The following is a 16,164-nucleotide window of genomic DNA, read 5'->3' as shown; positions in this document are numbered from 1 at the left end:
AACATCCTTTTTTGTTTATTTCTCAAATTTCAATAGGAAAATTGAACTTGGATGCAAGTTAGCCTTGGCTCATTTATATCTGGCAAATAACACAAGAGAAGACAATTGTTAAAAAAATAATTTATTTGCAATCGTGACAGTACAAAAACAGTGCAATGGTATGGGTATTTGAATGTCAAATAAATAAAGTTGAAAGCAAAACCGGTTTAGACAGACATAGGATCAAATCACATTTGAAATCTTAGCTGCATCTTGCACATACACTGGTAGGCCATAGCTCGAATTCAAAAAGTCATTTAAATCCCTAATGGTGGGGGTTCGATGTACAATACAATTATCTGCAGTGAATAAAAAAGAAAGAGCACTATGGTCTTTAATGACTACAACCATATAGCTAGCTGCCATTGTATGGTTTCAATAGAAACTGAGGTACACATTTTTAATACTCACAAAATGCCTATTTACCAGATATAATATGATGGTTACACATTGTAATTTGAAAATCTGAATGTCAGTGAGGACCATAAACCTCAGCTCCCTTACAGTAGGAATACTAGGCTACACCATGAGTCCACACTTATCCTTCAAAAGGCATCACATACTTGTAGTTAAAGTAATAAGGTCCTTCTGTGAGCTTAACTGGACATTTTAAAAATGCAGACAATACAATGTAGATGCCCCTTCAATTTTTCAACATTCCTCAATGAGCAGTTCTTCAGAACAATACAGTTTCTTCTTGATCACACGGAAACCAGTGCTTAGTTTAATAGCTTGTCTCACTGCTGGAGTGGTAGGAGACTTTGTGCTAAAAAGTCCTTGAATTTTAGGCCACAGCCCACCTGACTCTAGCCTCAATACCAGAGTCAGCTGAAAGGTGGGGACAAGGTAGGGGTCCACAGATAGCTGTCCCATGCGTTCACAAACAGTCCCTTGATCCACACAGAGGTCAATGAGAGCCCCTCTTAAACCGCAAGGCTCACTAGCTGCCAGGTGGAGAAGCACCTCTCCGATGTGCTCCAGAAGTTTCTCAGGGATGAGCAGTTTGGTACATCGTAAAGCGCAGTCTGAGTCTTTGGCTTCTTTTAGGCTTTGAGCAATAAGGTCCACTACTTCTTTCAGGATTGTCTCCTCCATTGGATCATAGAACAGGTCGTCATTATTGGGAGACAGGTTGTAGGTCCCTATTGAAAAGGACACAGTGGGTCAGAACTGGAACCATGCATGAAAAGGGGACTCTAATAACCTGTAATCAAAGGTTGGCAGCATTGCTTACCTGAATCTGAGAGATCAGTCCTGCTGCCATTGTTGGACCCTGAATCAATGCTGCTGCTGGCAGATGTGCTGACATCAGTCAGTCTTTGCACCAGTTTGCCCCAGGACAACCTCCTGGAACTGTTGTCCACTGGTGAAGGAGGTGAGCTGACAAAATTAGTGGCTGCGAAGAGAGCAGGCATCTTTGTCCTCTTTGCACTGCTGAACAGTACCAGGTGCTCCTGTGAACAGCTGTTTATGAGGACACAGAAACAACAGATAAGCACTCAAATTCACGATAAGTGATAGAAACTAACAGAAATTTAAAGTCAAGCTTATCAAGCTTAGTAATGTTAAAAGCAGGTTTGAAGCAGGAGCGTCTTTGTTTAGCAGCTAATAAACTGTTCAAATTATCTACCAAGCAAGTAAAATTAGCAGTTTTAACATAGTACTTACGTTTTATTTTAAAACGGCGCTGTTCGAGTCCGTTTTCCGTGTTGGAAAGAAGTGTTTCAAGGGTTATTGTCTACAAAAAAACAACAACTGTCTGGAAACTTCTCTCCCCACGTCTGCCCTCCCGCACCAGCTGTTAAGCTCTGCGGTCTGTCCTGCAACAATGTTTATATAGGGGCTGTTAGGTCACGCCCACACCCCTCCTGTCAGCCAATCAAAAAGAGAGGCACGCGTCCGAGCCCTATCTTGCCTGGTAACATGCCAGCAGCGAAGAGAGACAAACAGGAGGAGGAGAAGGGGGGTTGAATAGCAGAAAAGCAGCAAACCAGATTTATGGAAATATACTAGAACATGCCTGGGCTTGCAAGGATCATTTTTCTATTTCTTTGTTTAATAACCTACGTAGACGTTAATGAACAGCTCTACTGTATGTGCATGCAGGGTATTGGCAGTATTGAATAAAGTCCATGCAGTCTAGGCTCAGCTGGTTCAGAGATGCAGTGCACATTACGTCACCTGTTTTGCTGAAACATTACATCAGACCTTTCCTTCTGCCACACAGAGATGCAAACAACACTCAATCGGACGCATAAGACAACACAACACTAGGTGCACAATACAATGCTGTTAAAAACATTAATATCCATAAAGATGTGCAACATTTGTCTTTATGTGCCTTCAATTCAATGACACCATGCAAAGCAATGGGAACATACCCATTATTATTTAATTTTTTCCCTTGTAATTAATACTGTCATACAACATGTTCTGGTGTCTGCAAAATGCATTAAAGCATAAAAACCACTGCATAGACATGAAGTACAATAATTTGTTGCAGTGTGTTTTGGTATACCTTATAGAAATACATCCAGATGGCAAAAGAAAATTAGTGGTGCAAAGCAGAAATGGCCATTGCTGGGCCATACAATACATAACACAGTCAGTGTTTGCTCATAGAAAGGTTTTTGGAAAATAGCCAGACAATATCTGTACTGCTACACGTGTGTGGGACGTACTGTACTTTATGTTAGGGAGGAAGTGAAAAACATAAACACATGTAAGCACAGTATGTTCTGAGGGGGATGTTTTGAATTAAGTATAACCAGAGTTTTGGAGTTTTCATAAGCAAAAAATGTGAACAAAGAAGCTTCTATGGCTTGTGGGCAAACTCTTTCAGACTTTAACCGTTAGCAAACAGGCAAGCATGTAAAGTTGATGCCTTAGAAAGTGTGTCATAAACTATTGAACTCTACGAGGAAATGTAAGCTCTGGCTGGAGGTGTGTCCAGGAGGGCTGTCATTAGATATTTTCAATCAGAACAGTACGTTCTGTACATTCCTACCCAGCATTTGCTTTAAAAACTAATTCAGTGAGGAAAACATCAAGATCTGCACATTTCCTTGTAGTCAACACAGCACAGCAGCCACCTCAGCTGTACTTTTTCAACAAAAGCTATGTAAAGTCAGGCAATACAAAACAAACACAAATTTACTCAACCATCCACAACAAAATAGAAATGTATTCAGTAAAGTGGGTTAAGACAAAACACCAAGCAAACAAACCGCAACTGACCCAAGGAATGTCCGAGTATGACTTTATTTACAAGCTCTCTTTGTTTTGCTCCAAGTACTGTTCCACAGGGCGGAAAGAGAGACTGAACAGGCAGCGCAGTGTCTCACATCAAGAGCTTTATTATGATACTAAAGATATTTTCCGCATTTACACTGATGTTAATAGCAGAGTGAACCAGAAGAACATCTTTATTAGCCAACGCTGAAAAACCTATTAACAATTCAATAGAAAATGTTGAATTGCTTAGTTTTTAGTATACAAGAAGCTTGTTGTTGACAGGTTCATTCCAGCATGGTGGGTCAAATATACCAAGTTGTTTAAAAAAGCAAAGCATGCTCATACAATAATAATAAAGTAACATCTTACATTTGTTATCTCCAGGTAATATTTCACACTTAAGATAGAGAATAAAACCATAAAGAAGGAATATAATTTATGAACTGAAATAAACCATCTCCTTCTCTTCTTCTATTTGGCTGAGTTATTAACCAAAGGCATTAGAATTTATTTATTTAAGACGGTGTAAATCCCAGTAGCTGTTCAATTGGTTTGTATCGCCACTCATCTGCTTCCAGCTCCTCCACTAAGCTTGCAAGTTTTTCCATTCGTGACACTTGTTGATCTGGAATGAAACATAGTAATTACTTCGGTAGGGTTTCAGTTTTTATTGGAGAAACCAAAATAAACACATTTTGCATACATAGCTACTAACTTACCATGTTTAACCTGTTTCAGTGTTGAGGCAACTTGGTAGCTGAATACTGACTCACATAAAAATCTGTCAGAGCCATCTAAAAAGAGACAAACAAAAATAAAGAAAAAGCTGAAATGCAATTAAAACCTCAGAGCCTGAAAATGTCAAAACAGAGCTTTGAATCTACTAAAGACAGATAATGTCAGATTAAAATTATGCAATTTTCAGCATCATGTCTAGCATTTAGAGTTTTAAAAGTCTAAATACTAATGTCATGAAACAGAGGAACAGCTCGAGACCTTCAGCATCACTGCAGATCTAGTCATCATTTTGTGAGTTGTTTTTAAATAGCATCATTCTGCTGCCAAACTAACCACATTAATTAGTGTATTTTGAGCTAGACAGGCAACAAAGAATGAGTAAAGAGACAGATGGCCTTTGCTCCCACAGACAAATCCTACATGTGGGGTAATAAAGTGCTAGTTAATAAAGCAAATGCTGTCTTGTTTGTGCAAAGCCCAAACATATTCAGCTTACTGTCATGTACAACAAAGAAGAGGCAATTCTGCTCTAAAAAAGACTAAACTGACTAAATGCTTAATTGTTGTGGCTGTAGAAACAAAGTCTACTGCAAAGTATTGTAACCAGATTCCTAGACCACGACTGTTTCTTAATGAAACAAAGATGGATGCCTGCTGTGATATTTTGCATGACCTAACCCACTGTGAAATCAAAAATTGAATAGACCAGTTAAGGTTCTTTATTGTGTAAACTTTTACTTTTGATCTTGTTATTTATTGTTGTCACATGTAGAAGAGTCAAACCTTTCAGAATTTGATTTGTATGTATCATTCACAAAAAGATGCTCAGCTGAGCTCTGTTTTGTTAAAGGAGCCTTTGATACACAAGCCCCAGTGCTTTCTCTGTGCAGATGTATGATTTACATATCTCCTGCGTGGTTGGGAGGAGGTACAGGTGTTATATCTCACCTTCCATCATTTCACCTGCTCCTTTAGGATATGTGTACAGCACCTTTCTGGGAGGGATGAGCTCTGAAGCACTAAATCCAGAGCCTGTCACCGAGCTACCGCTCACACCTCCCGCAGAAGATGACGAAGAAGACGCTGCCATGACCTTAGGGAACTTTAACACACACACACACACACACACACACACACACACAGAGTCAAAGTCAGTCACAATTCCTGTCGTTACCACCCCTGTTATTTGTGAAACATGGAGTAAGGAAGACTTGGCCTAGCGTTGGTACGTTTATGATAACGTTACAATCTGATAGCAAGCCATGAACTACAACAACCCCAGGGTGGCTAGCAAGTACGCTAACAGTTAACTATCCTGTTAACACCACTGTAGGAAATAACCATTAATGTTACTACATACAAATTACTAACTATTTTATAACTACATAACATACCGTCGATATCCTGGAGTGAATTTATAACGACTTTATATCCTCCGCGTTGATTCTGTTGTTTGTTTAGCTGTCCTATCCGTACTTTACGACAAATACATCATTTTACGTTTGAAGTGGAGAGGAAGTTCTTACCATAGATTTCCAACAAATGGGGATGGGTCGTCGTCGCCGTCTTTCGTGCAGTCATCTTTCACTTCCATTTGTAAATCTACTAAGACATTACGCGACGCCACTGATAAGTGAACGTCAACTGACTCCAACTTTATGAGTAAGGTAGCTAGCCGGCTAACGTTATTAGATTTAGAAAACTAAATAAACTAACCAGTTTTCGTCTAGCAAAGTAGTTAGCGAATTGACCAGACATTTATTTTGTTAGGCTAGCTCGTATTTAGCTAAGGTTAGCTAATTGTTTATATCATGGACGTTTTGCGTCCACCTCTTATAAAAATAAATGGAAGAATATACCGAAGAAATATCATTAAGGAAGAACATTATCGAGGAGAAGAAGAAGAGGATTTCTCTTGCATGGGACCACCAGGTAAGTTTAGACCTGTCATTGTTAAGAATCTAATAATTAGAGCACGTTTCAGATAATGCTGTCAGGTTGTTCACAAACAAAACAAATCCTATAACGTTATATGATTTACCATGTTTAGAAAAGGAAGAGCTTTCAGCAGATGAAGCCTGTGATACCTACCTGATTGAACAGACTGATAAAGGATACCGCTGTGCCTTTGACGTCCCAAGTGTACTTTACAAGTGAGTGGTGTACAAAATGATCATTATTGTTCTGTATCTTTCCCGAATTTGTTTCTAAGCAGCGTGATATGTGTCTGTGTTTCTTTGCTTGTGTTTTTGTGCAGATACATCATAGGGAAAAAGGGAGAGACACGCAGACGTCTAGAGTTTGACACAAAGACCTCTATCAGCATCCCAAAACAAGGAGTGGAAGGACAAATTGGTAAGAATTAAAATAATAGAGAAACCAAAAAAAAAAAAATTCTTAACTTTCTCTCTTTCCCTGACAGTTATCACAGGCTCCCACAAAGCTGCAGTCTCGTCTGCGGTCACACGAGTTGAGGTCCTTGTTGAGAGCTTCCGGAAAAAGCAGCCTTTCACACACTTCCTGTCATTTCCACTAAATGATCCCAAAATTCAAGAAGGATTCCTGAGATTTAAAGATGAGGTGTTGAAGCAGTGTTCCCAGGTACATTAGGAATAGCTGTGATTATGAAAATGACTGGGAATAGTGACAATGTGGTCTTAAAGATCAACCAGCTATGTTCTTGATAATTCTTTACACTAATTGTTGTGATCTGATGTGTAGGATCATGGCGTAGAGCAAAGCATCTTTCAGAACCCTGCAAAGCTTCACCTGACAATCGGCACCCTGGCACTGTTAAATGATATGGAAGTCAGAAAAGCATGTGAACACCTCACAGAGTGTCAAAACTTCATCAGGTATAGACCTAGAAGATTATTACATGATACTAAGATGCAACTAAAACACTCTCTTTATTTGAGACAGAAACAAGATTTTATTAAAACAGAAAGAATAAATCTGGTCACATTTTATATTTGCCTTATTATTGACAAAAAAAGCATAAATCCTAAGGGCAACCCTAAATTTTGTGCCAGGTGAGCTGTTATGATCTGAAATGTGCTGTCTGCCATCAGGGACATCACAGAAGGAAAACCTCTTCCATTGGTGGTGTCTGGTATTGAGTACATGAATGATGACCCAGCTATGGTGGATGTCTTATATGCCAAAGTCAGTGTGAAAGATAGATCCAACAAGTAAGTGGATCATTAATGAATTCCCTGAAAAAAATAAATGGATGAAACCCTGTTATAAATATTATATATAATATAAAAGTGTTGCCCCCCCTTTAATCTCTTTGTTTTTGTTTTTTTACCCTTTTTCACACTGAAGGTTGCAGGTGATTGCAGACCAGTTGGTGGAGCACTTTGTCTCTGCAGGGCTGATGGTCAGGGAGTGGGACAGAGTGAAGCTACACGGCACTGTTATGAACACACTGTTTAGAAAGGATTCCACAGGTAAAAATACTTAATACATCTGACAAGTTAACCCACACTAATGTCAACAGCATCTGTGCTTGTAGCTTGTGTGAAAATAACCTTAGTGACTTGCTGTGATCACATTACTGACGCTGCACTGAGGACAGACAGTTACAACACCAAATTCCTGAAGCGAGCCAGCATCAGGCCAGCTAGTTCTGTTTGGCCACAGCTCTGTTTACGTGCACCAAGCAACGTGTTTTCCAAGTACTCTGACAATGGCTTCATTCATTTTGGCTGTAGTTCAAGTTCAGCCCCAGTTCTCAAATTTTTACCCGACTGTCTAACAACACAGCACAAGAGAGAGGCTATGTCACTGCTGAACATGTTTACCAGCTTGTAATCACATCCTAATAAGGTTCTGTTTTTTTCCTCTGTAGTCCCTCTCCCAACCTAGCAATTGTTACAATCAGAATGTCCTTGATTCTAACATTGCTGTTCCACCAAAGAGCTGTAGCAACAAGTAAACATGAACATTTGATTAGGAGATGTATTTTTGTATGGTTGTACATTGTCCAGCTTGTCTTTTACACTGTTGTTTTTTCAGTTGAAGACCTGGGTGGTCAAGGAAGACAAACCATGAACGAGAGAGAGGCTTTTAATGCCAGAAACATATTAAAGGTTAGAGGACATTTATGTTCGCATTTCTCTTCAAATACTATTGGTAACAGTCATCCAGACTTGCACTCACAGCTGTAAAAAGTAGATGATAATTACAATTTTTTTTGTTTTGTTATAGTTTTTAGCTATGGCATAGATGTAGGTGTTCAAATGCAGTTGTATGCACAAAATCTTTTTTTCATAACTGTCACAAATGGTACCTAAATGTAAAGAATAAGAAAGGTAATGTTTTAACTAAAATACAACTATATCATTGCAAACTGATGTAATATCTGTATTCAACATTTCTGCCGCACTGGGTGTTGTGGAATATGGGAGCCAATTCCGAGATCTTTAAATAAAGAGACATGGGACATGCACACAGAACAACTGAGTTAATTTTGACCATGACTAACACCTATCAAATTTGAGAAAACAGGTAAGATACATAATTAAATGATCTTCTAAGGGACAGCCATGCATATTTTAAAACAACAGCAATATTGATGGTTTTCTTCTTCAGTCAGTAATAGTGAGGAGAACACTGATTCATTCTGGTTAATTATGGTGATGATGTCCTGTTTTAGCTAAAAATCCCACATTGTAGACTCTACTCAGGGAAGTCCATCTGTCATTAAGCGTCATTACAGTGTCTTCAGTTTTTCTCTAAGCCCTCTGGTGTGTGACAGGCATTAGACTCAGCAGTCACTGTGGGAGGCACATGCTAGCTGACAAAAAGCTGTTATTACGTCAAGGAATTAGACATTATATTACATGACAATTGCAAATTAATGTTGGAAGATGTGTTTGAAAATAACATCTGTCAAACCAATTGCATATTAACAAGTAGACAACCATTTGTATGTTAAATGTTTCATACAAGTGATCAATGCGAGTGATCACCAGGTGGGCTGGTTATAGCCATTATTTCAGATGTATATCTAATAGGTAAAAAGTCCTAAACATTCAGAATTTAGATTTTACTACATATTAGATTTTTTTTAAAAACAGTGCTTCCTTAAGACTTTAACAAATAAAATGCAAGAAAATAGATGCATTTATTACCTCTTTGGGCTGACATGTGCTAAAAATAAACTAGTTTGTGCGACATGTTGTCTGACTATGCCAGAAGGCAAAGGTGGTTATAGGTGTTCTGAATGACCACTGCTGAAAGTGGAGTGAATTGCTGGCTTGCAGTTTTTTTTTTTGTAATTGACAATTGATATCTGACATAAATCAGATGAAAAGCTCATCTTCCTTTCCTCTCTGGTGCAGAGCCAGACTTTGTTTGAATATTTTCTCAAATAAATGCTTCCAAATGCTGAGTCTCTGGTTACCACAGTAACGCTATGACTGACAGCTTTTCCTCTTTTCTCTACAGTCGTAACAAGTTGGACTGATTTTTGAAACACAGTGCTGATTTTCAGTCATTCACTGATAGTGGGGAAAATGCATTAGATATAATAAACATGATAATGATGTTTTTTTTTTTTGTGACATTTGCTGTTTTCGTTACAGAACTTTGGTGCTTATTGTTTTGGAGAGTTTGAGCTGAACACCGTCCTGCTATCCCAGAGATATTCAACAGACTGCACGGGCTACTACACCTCTGCAGGGAGCATCAACTTATCATGAGCTTCTGAGGTGAGAAATTTTAAGATAACATTCTAGCAGTCTTGATGGTGTTGTCCAGTAGGTGGCAGCATAGATTTTTATTTATTTTTTTACATCTGTAAATGACTTGTTACACCTGTACTTGAATCAAATTCTTTGTTTTACTAAACCCCTTGTGAATAGTTTATATAGAAAAAAATGAAATGACCAGAGTGCAGAATCATTTAAATTTCAGACTAAAGCTCATTCATAAGGTAAAACATGCATGCTAATCTGTTGTTAAAACCTCTAGGCAGTTGAATTAAGGTTTTTATATTTTAGTCTCTAGTTTGCTCTCTTTAGGGAATCTGAATAAAACAACCTCTGTTGCTCTGCTGTAAATGACAGCTAATACATTTTAATGGAACAGGCAATATAATGAAGGAAAACATGAAATAAACACGATTCACAATTTACCCTTGTATCTGGAAAAAATATCTCTTTTTCAAAATAGAATGTCTTGCGAGTTAGTTGTTAGTTGTAGTAGAAAAACACAATAATATTCTTTTATAGTCAATGTTTTAAAAATCCTCCGTCAGCCTCGACAGCTGGAATAGTTCATGAAGACTTCCTAACATTTTTTTTGCCAATATTGCTCTATTGTAATACTTTAATATTTCATGATTGCCTTGAAATAGTTTAAAAAAAAAAGAAAAAAGAAAGTGTCACACTTTAAGGAATTTTTATCTTTCACCACTGTGGTTAAGAGTCACACTGATTTGGGCACATCTTATACATATACTGGAAGTCAGACAAGTATGACCCATTTCCTTTCGTCTCACTGCCTCATATGAATGTGTTAATGCGTCACTGACATGATTTATTACAACGGCCTTGTGCTTTTTTTCATTGCTTTATCAGTGTCCTTCCCACATGAACCACAACCTTGTTCCCACTCCCGTCTGTCGTGTGTGTGTCAGTGAATACAGACGTCGGACACACAGCCTGGCACTTGCCCTTGCCGTCAGAGCTTTTTTTTTTTTCAGTCCTCCCCTCAGCTGCCGCTGCTCTCTGCTTGGTATGCAGGAGGGCAATTGCAGAGTGGCCAAAAGTTACACTGTTAGAAACTGAGGGTGCTTTCTGTTTGTCAGCTCTGCCATCCTATGCTGTTCACCCTCCCATTTCTCCAGTGGCGTGACTCTTATTTTTTCTGTGCTCCTGGAGCCATGTCAACAGACGTCATTAGACAGGGACATGCAAATTTCAGCATTAAAAAAAAAAAAAAAAACAGCCAGCTAGCCGGCCAAGCTGCGTACGTATTGACTGTGGCACTGTCTCGGCATAAATCTTTTCAGGACCAGGAAAGGGACCTAATTATCTGCTCCCTGTCTCCTGAGAACATGCTTGTTAGTGGGTCAGGAGTACACATCTAGAATAACACCACTCTCAGGTCATAGATACAGTGAAGATCTGGGGAATTGTCGATGCATTCGCTCATAAGCGCATAGAGACAGAGAGAGAGAGAGAGGGACGATAATTTGCAAGTTAATTAAATTCATTGTGACTGTTCATCCTTGTTTCTTTTGGCAGGGACATGATTAAGGATTCGTTGGGCAGATGTCCTCCGTAATGATTGTGCTGAAAACACATGAAGGAACATAAGTCATCCACAGACAGAGTCAGACACTGAAGACAGATTTCATTTTTTAGGAGATTTCAATATAAGATGTTAGGACTACATGTTTATTTAAATGACCATATGTGTTTTACATATTGGACTTGTACTGCAATGAATAAGTGTTCTTCAGTAGTCAATTGTTTATTTTCTTGATTAACTAAACAATTTATAAAATATCTATGCTAGTTTGCCGAAGCCCAAGGTGAATTTTTTTTTCTCAACCATTTAACTCAAATCCCCAATCTATTGTAATATATTGTGTATGCTGGAACCAGTAAATGTTTTAGTTGATAAATTGATTTCCTCTTGTAGAGTGGAGACAATGCTGCATTTTCTACTAATCATAGATTTGAAAATCTTTTACATATTTGATTTCCACTGAGTTACATGTAACAGAGTGATTTCGATTGACTCTTGACCAAATCATGTTGCTATGCATGTCTGTGTGGGTGCTGTATATGCCCAGCATACATATTTTCTGTCTTAGCCAAATCTCTCACTCCTATTTGTTAGCTCCTGCTGTGGGAACTTCCAGCACAACCCTTGAGCTTTGAAAACTAGCATCCCTTTCAGCAAGCCTAATAAATGTTGGAACTGGGTATTTTATTCAAATGCTCTATTGTTTAGGTGTCTTTGCAGGCATGTGTGCATGTACTTGTATACATGGATTACATGGGCTGTACGGTTCGAAAGGCCAGGTCACTAACACTATTTTACACTGCAAACACTTGCTTTGTGTTTGCAGTGTAAAATCATCTGATTAAAAATGTGTCATCAATTCCACTTACTTATGTTCCCTTTTTTTAAAAAATGTATTGAAAGAAATTTTTAAAATAAGTGAAGGCTAAAGCAATCACTTTGAACAGTCTTAAAAACTTTGAACCCTTCAGTAATGAGAATTCATATCATGTTTGGTAGCTGAAGGCTTGTGTTATCATGTATATGTAGGCTTGTATCCAATTTGCATATTTAATTTCATGCCAGTTTTATGCAAAGGCTGTTTAAAACTGGTCTTACTTGATCAATGTCAAGCTGTTTTGTTCATTTTGGGTTTTGATATTAAGAAGTGCCCTATGCAGTTTTTCATAGTGTAATTAGAAAAGAAGCTTTCATTGGCAGGGAGAAAAAGATGATGCTTGACAGATGTGACCTTTTAATACAGTAGATATGTTTGATTTGCATGCTCAGAATAACTAATAACACATGAACATCGATTAAGCACCTAATTACATTTTAAGGTCACGGCATGTTGTGTGCCTTAAAGGTTCATTTAACAGAGTGATGCATAAAATATTCTAAACCAAATCCATTTAACTGAAAGGATGAACTCCGGGTGTCATGTATTTCCCTTAACAAGCCGGAGTCCTACAGTGGTTTTCATCAACCGCATCCATCCATGAGAAGTTACAAAGGTGCTCTTTAGGTGATTTTACCAGACAAAGTTGACGATTCGTTCAAGCCCGATACTGTTGGGGGTGAAGTATGACAGTTTCTTTGATTGTTCCCTAATGTTGGATGTGACTCTCCAGTGTAGTGTCACCGCCATTTGAATTTTGCACTAATCACTCTGTCAGTAATGGGGATGAGCCACTTTGACGGACAGGCAGCGCTGGAGTATTTGAAATGTCTAATCTGTGTCTCCAGTGAAAAGGCAGGTGATCCCTGCAGCAGCTCTTTATCATTCAGAGTGCTGAGTCTGGAGGCTGCCTGCAGCTGTCCACGTCTGTTTACTGCTGGAGGCATTCAAACGGGGGGGCAGAGGCGCAAAGCCAAGCTTGTTTGAGTAGCAGGTATTCATTCAGACCTGCTGTTTACTTTATGTACACATCGAAAAACCAGAGCTAGTGAAAAAATGCAAAATGTTTGGCACTTTTAGCTGATAAACTGCTACATGATTAACTTATTTCAATTTTCAACATTATTTTCATATCTTTAGGGGTTGACTAAATAATTTCACTGTAAAAGCAGTGAAGGATTACAGAGGGAGGATGAGGTTAAACTTCAATTCGTTCTGTCACGTTGAAACGGCATTAGCAGATTTTTATTTTTGCCAGTTTTTTCCACCACAACAAAAAATATTGACTAATGCAGCTTTAAAACATAAACTAGAATAATGACGCCAGGTTTATGGTGATTTATGAGCATCATGGTCAAACAGTTTTCTTTGGATCAACTTTTCATTTCAGTAGTGTAAGTGAAGGGCACTCAAACTGATCAATGCACGTTTAATATGCAAAAGTGATGATTCATTGCTGTAATTTCTCTCTGTCTTATTATAAGCTATAAATTGTTGAAGAATTCTACCTCCTGTCTCATGTGTAAAGGTTGTTATCACTCCACTGTGAAGTGTAGCAGCGTGAAATCCATTCACGCAGCACTTTATGTAGATGCAGAGTCTTTAGGATGCAGAGTGAAACTGATGGGGATTTGTCATTTATAGTTGGTTAAAGTTTATGTGAGTTTGTCTGTTTTCTACATTTTATTTAAAAAAAAGTGCAGCACTACATTTGCCTGTAGTGTGAAATAGCCGCTACAGTGCTTCCAAAAATGCTCCGAGACTGCTCTCCACTAACTTTCCACGTTTAATAGCTGTGTGACCCAGTTTCAGTCCAAGTGAATTAAATCTATACACATTTATGGCAGCTCCACTTACAGCTGTAAGTCACTGGAGATTACTTATTAAATGCATCCTGATATGGTTTATTTTCTACTCAACTTTCATACAACTTCTTTTGGTGCTGCTGCTATCCAGGAACATTCAGGCTGAATGTTTTGTTCACGCATATTTTACTGCAAGCAAAAATGCCAAATATTTGCAGATTCTGTTTTTTATATTAATGTTAATTCATTATATTTGGGTTCTGAACAAGCACTTACAAACACATCACCTTGTAATTAAAAGTAAATAAGCGTAACGGACACAATGGACACACAACATGATATATTAATACCTGCTGATGAGAAAACATGTTAGTTGGGGCTTTGAAGTACAACAGTTGATCACTGATTATGTGTTTCAGGTCATCAATGAACATGGCAGCAGAATGGGAAGTGTTCAGTGGGCCTGATTAAGAAGCTCTAACAATTTTCCATCAGATTTGCTGAACTTGAATGGACTTTTAAAGTGCTGTAGCATCTTTCCTGAATCTTTTGTTTGCATCAGTTGGAAAATTTGCATTTGGGTTGTATTTTGGCAGGAGGTGAAACACTTCAACATTCTGTATAAATTCAGCAGAAATAAATGTTTAACACACTCACCCCTTGACTTGTGTTGTTTACTGGGAATTCCTAAAGAATATGGTGGTGCTCTGTTCACATTTGTAGACAGCAAATATTTATAGATAAACAAGCCTTCAAATCTGCATGCTGTCTTGTCTGATGGTGTTCAAATGAAGCTTTGCTCCCTTCAGTTGCTTTTGTGTAAACTGATTATGCTTTGCGAACAGGATAGATGAGTTTTATACACATCTGTCTAGAGCGAAACACGAGGAACTGATGGCATCAGTTAATCCCTTTACAATTAAAGGCACTCTTCCACAGCGTAACTCTGATATGTAGACGATGACTTTAAACAAGTTCAGCTGTTTCATGTTTAAATATTAGAGACTTCACATTACGTGTATTTGCTGGATGTGTACACACATTTTGTCAACTCAAACACAACTTTTGAAGCAATTGTTAGGAGACTATTATATTGACACCTTATATACACACTTGATAAACGAATGTAGAACAAAAAAGTCAAGACAATTTCGCTGAAAATTCTGAAAACTAGAATTCACATACCCCAGTTCCAGGACAGGACAAATGTGTCGTCAAGACTGATTTCTCTTGGTTAAAGTGGAACAAAAACAACAAGAAACCAGCTATAGTGAACACGATGTCAGGCTGAATGAGTGAAGCGACAAAGCATGGAAATTCATTCTGAATTCAGGTATAGCTTAAGTTAAAAAAAAAAAATCAGTTTCTATGGTAACTTAGGCTGCAGACCAAACCTGCAACAGTTTACTTTTCTTTATGGAAGCTGCACTTCCTAAACAACCATCAAGTTTTCTGCAGTATCTTATTAAGGTAAAACTGATAAAGACACACAAGGCACATTGTTTCACTTACAGGTATTTTCTTATGCTGTTTTGGTCTATACAATATTCATCAGATATTTCCCATCAGCTTCATATTTATCAAAAGTCTGTGATGAAATTTTAGTATTTCTGGGATATATGGTTTTGTGTTTAATAGTGATAGATCAGATGACAAGACATAAAAGGTTGCACCAATAGTACAAAACAAGAACATTCAAAACAAAAAGTTAAAAAAGCATAAAAGCTGAGTGTTAAGTAATCCAAGCAGAGTGCCACCCTCTCATTGCAGCTGATTAAAAAGCTGAATGTTTTCTGTTCATATTAACACATGTCTTCAGCAGGAAAATTTAAACACCTCATTATTGTAACAAATACAAAATCGCTATCTTAGCTTTTTGACAACATCATCACTCAGCCAACAAAGGGCTGTCAAACCCTTATGGGAACGTGAAGCTGTAGCTGAATGCTAATAAGACAATCTGAGGTGATCGAATGAGACTTAGCTTCATGGCATCTGAGGTTGTTGTCACTGTCATCCAGACTAAGGGCACACATGGTTACTGCAATTTAAAAAGTGAATCTAATTGTCTGGGCATTCTCATTTAGAAGATATTGTATGATCTAAGCTCAACCTTTAGAGGGTTTTCAAACGTTGTTAGTGCTGCATTTAAAGAGATGGAGGGTTGAGATCACAGCTGGAATTATTAAACTGCTGGAGACATTGATC

At 38.0% G+C, this 16,164-nt stretch overlaps 3 protein-coding genes across 4 annotated transcripts; 1 reads left to right on the top strand and 2 right to left on the bottom strand.

The window, feature by feature from the left end:
* Nucleotides 1-105: 105 nt before the first annotated feature.
* On the bottom strand, nt 106-1,867 carry ddit4 (DNA-damage-inducible transcript 4). Its single transcript, XM_026316018.1, has 3 exons — nt 1,708-1,867; nt 1,274-1,503; nt 106-1,181 (listed from the first exon to the last, which is right to left on the bottom strand). Exons 2-3 carry the CDS (start codon nt 1,452-1,454, stop codon nt 691-693), a joined length of 672 nt encoding a protein of 223 aa, XP_026171803.1. The 5' UTR covers nt 1,455-1,503; nt 1,708-1,867; the 3' UTR covers nt 106-690.
* Nucleotides 1,868-3,281: 1,414 nt separating this feature from the next.
* On the bottom strand, nt 3,282-5,544 carry anapc16 (anaphase promoting complex subunit 16). Its single transcript, XM_026316019.1, has 4 exons — nt 5,406-5,544; nt 4,960-5,113; nt 3,993-4,067; nt 3,282-3,898 (listed from the first exon to the last, which is right to left on the bottom strand). The coding sequence occupies exons 2-4, from the start codon at nt 5,099-5,101 to the stop codon at nt 3,789-3,791; spliced, it is 327 nt and encodes a 108-aa protein (XP_026171804.1). The 5' UTR covers nt 5,102-5,113; nt 5,406-5,544; the 3' UTR covers nt 3,282-3,788.
* Nucleotides 5,545-5,571: 27 nt separating this feature from the next.
* Nucleotides 5,572-14,612, top strand: ascc1 (activating signal cointegrator 1 complex subunit 1). 2 transcript variants are annotated; one of them, XM_026316016.2, is made up of 10 exons: nt 5,572-5,943; nt 6,062-6,164; nt 6,269-6,366; nt 6,434-6,612; nt 6,733-6,866; nt 7,083-7,202; nt 7,339-7,463; nt 8,032-8,105; nt 9,603-9,728; nt 14,376-14,612. In XM_026316016.2, the coding sequence occupies exons 1-9, from the start codon at nt 5,823-5,825 to the stop codon at nt 9,717-9,719; spliced, it is 1,071 nt and encodes a 356-aa protein (XP_026171801.1). In that variant the 5' UTR covers nt 5,572-5,822; the 3' UTR covers nt 9,720-9,728; nt 14,376-14,612. The 2 variants fall into 2 exon arrangements, with proteins under 2 accessions (XP_026171801.1, XP_026171800.1); XM_026316015.2 differs by lacking the exon at nt 14,376-14,612 and adding an exon at nt 11,268-12,138.
* Nucleotides 14,613-16,164: the final 1,552 nt, after the last annotated feature.

The sequence above is a fragment of the Mastacembelus armatus genome, chromosome 19 (assembly GCF_900324485.2).
Source record: "Mastacembelus armatus chromosome 19, fMasArm1.2, whole genome shotgun sequence".
Taxonomy (NCBI): domain Eukaryota; kingdom Metazoa; phylum Chordata; class Actinopteri; order Synbranchiformes; family Mastacembelidae; genus Mastacembelus; species Mastacembelus armatus.
Note: the sequence above shows the minus strand (reverse complement) of the source record. Positions and strands in the feature narration are given on the sequence as shown.

What these genes read in the sequence shown, in the direction of transcription:
- anapc16 (XM_026316019.1), bottom strand. Translation starts at nt 5,101, where the DNA reads ATGGCAGCGTCTTCTTCGTCATCTTCTGCGGGAGGTGTGAGCGGTAGC. An exon ending in AGCAGGTGAAATGATGGAAG is followed by an intron (nt 4,068 to 4,959) that starts GTGAGATATAAC and finishes GTCTCTTTTTAG; the next exon opens with ATGGCTCTGACAGATTTTTA. An exon ending in ACTGAAACAGGTTAAACATG is followed by an intron (nt 3,899 to 3,992) that starts GTAAGTTAGTAG and finishes GTTTCATTCCAG; the next exon opens with ATCAACAAGTGTCACGAATG.
- ddit4 (XM_026316018.1), bottom strand. Translation starts at nt 1,454, where the DNA reads ATGCCTGCTCTCTTCGCAGCCACTAATTTTGTCAGCTCACCTCCTTCA. An exon ending in GACTGATCTCTCAGATTCAG is followed by an intron (nt 1,182 to 1,273) that starts GTAAGCAATGCT and finishes CCTTTTCAATAG; the next exon opens with GGACCTACAACCTGTCTCCC.
- ascc1 (XM_026316016.2), top strand. Translation starts at nt 5,823, where the DNA reads ATGGACGTTTTGCGTCCACCTCTTATAAAAATAAATGGAAGAATATAC. An exon ending in CTCTTGCATGGGACCACCAG is followed by an intron (nt 5,944 to 6,061) that starts GTAAGTTTAGAC and finishes TACCATGTTTAG; the next exon opens with AAAAGGAAGAGCTTTCAGCA. An exon ending in GTTTAGAAAGGATTCCACAG is followed by an intron (nt 7,464 to 8,031) that starts GTAAAAATACTT and finishes TTGTTTTTTCAG; the next exon opens with TTGAAGACCTGGGTGGTCAA.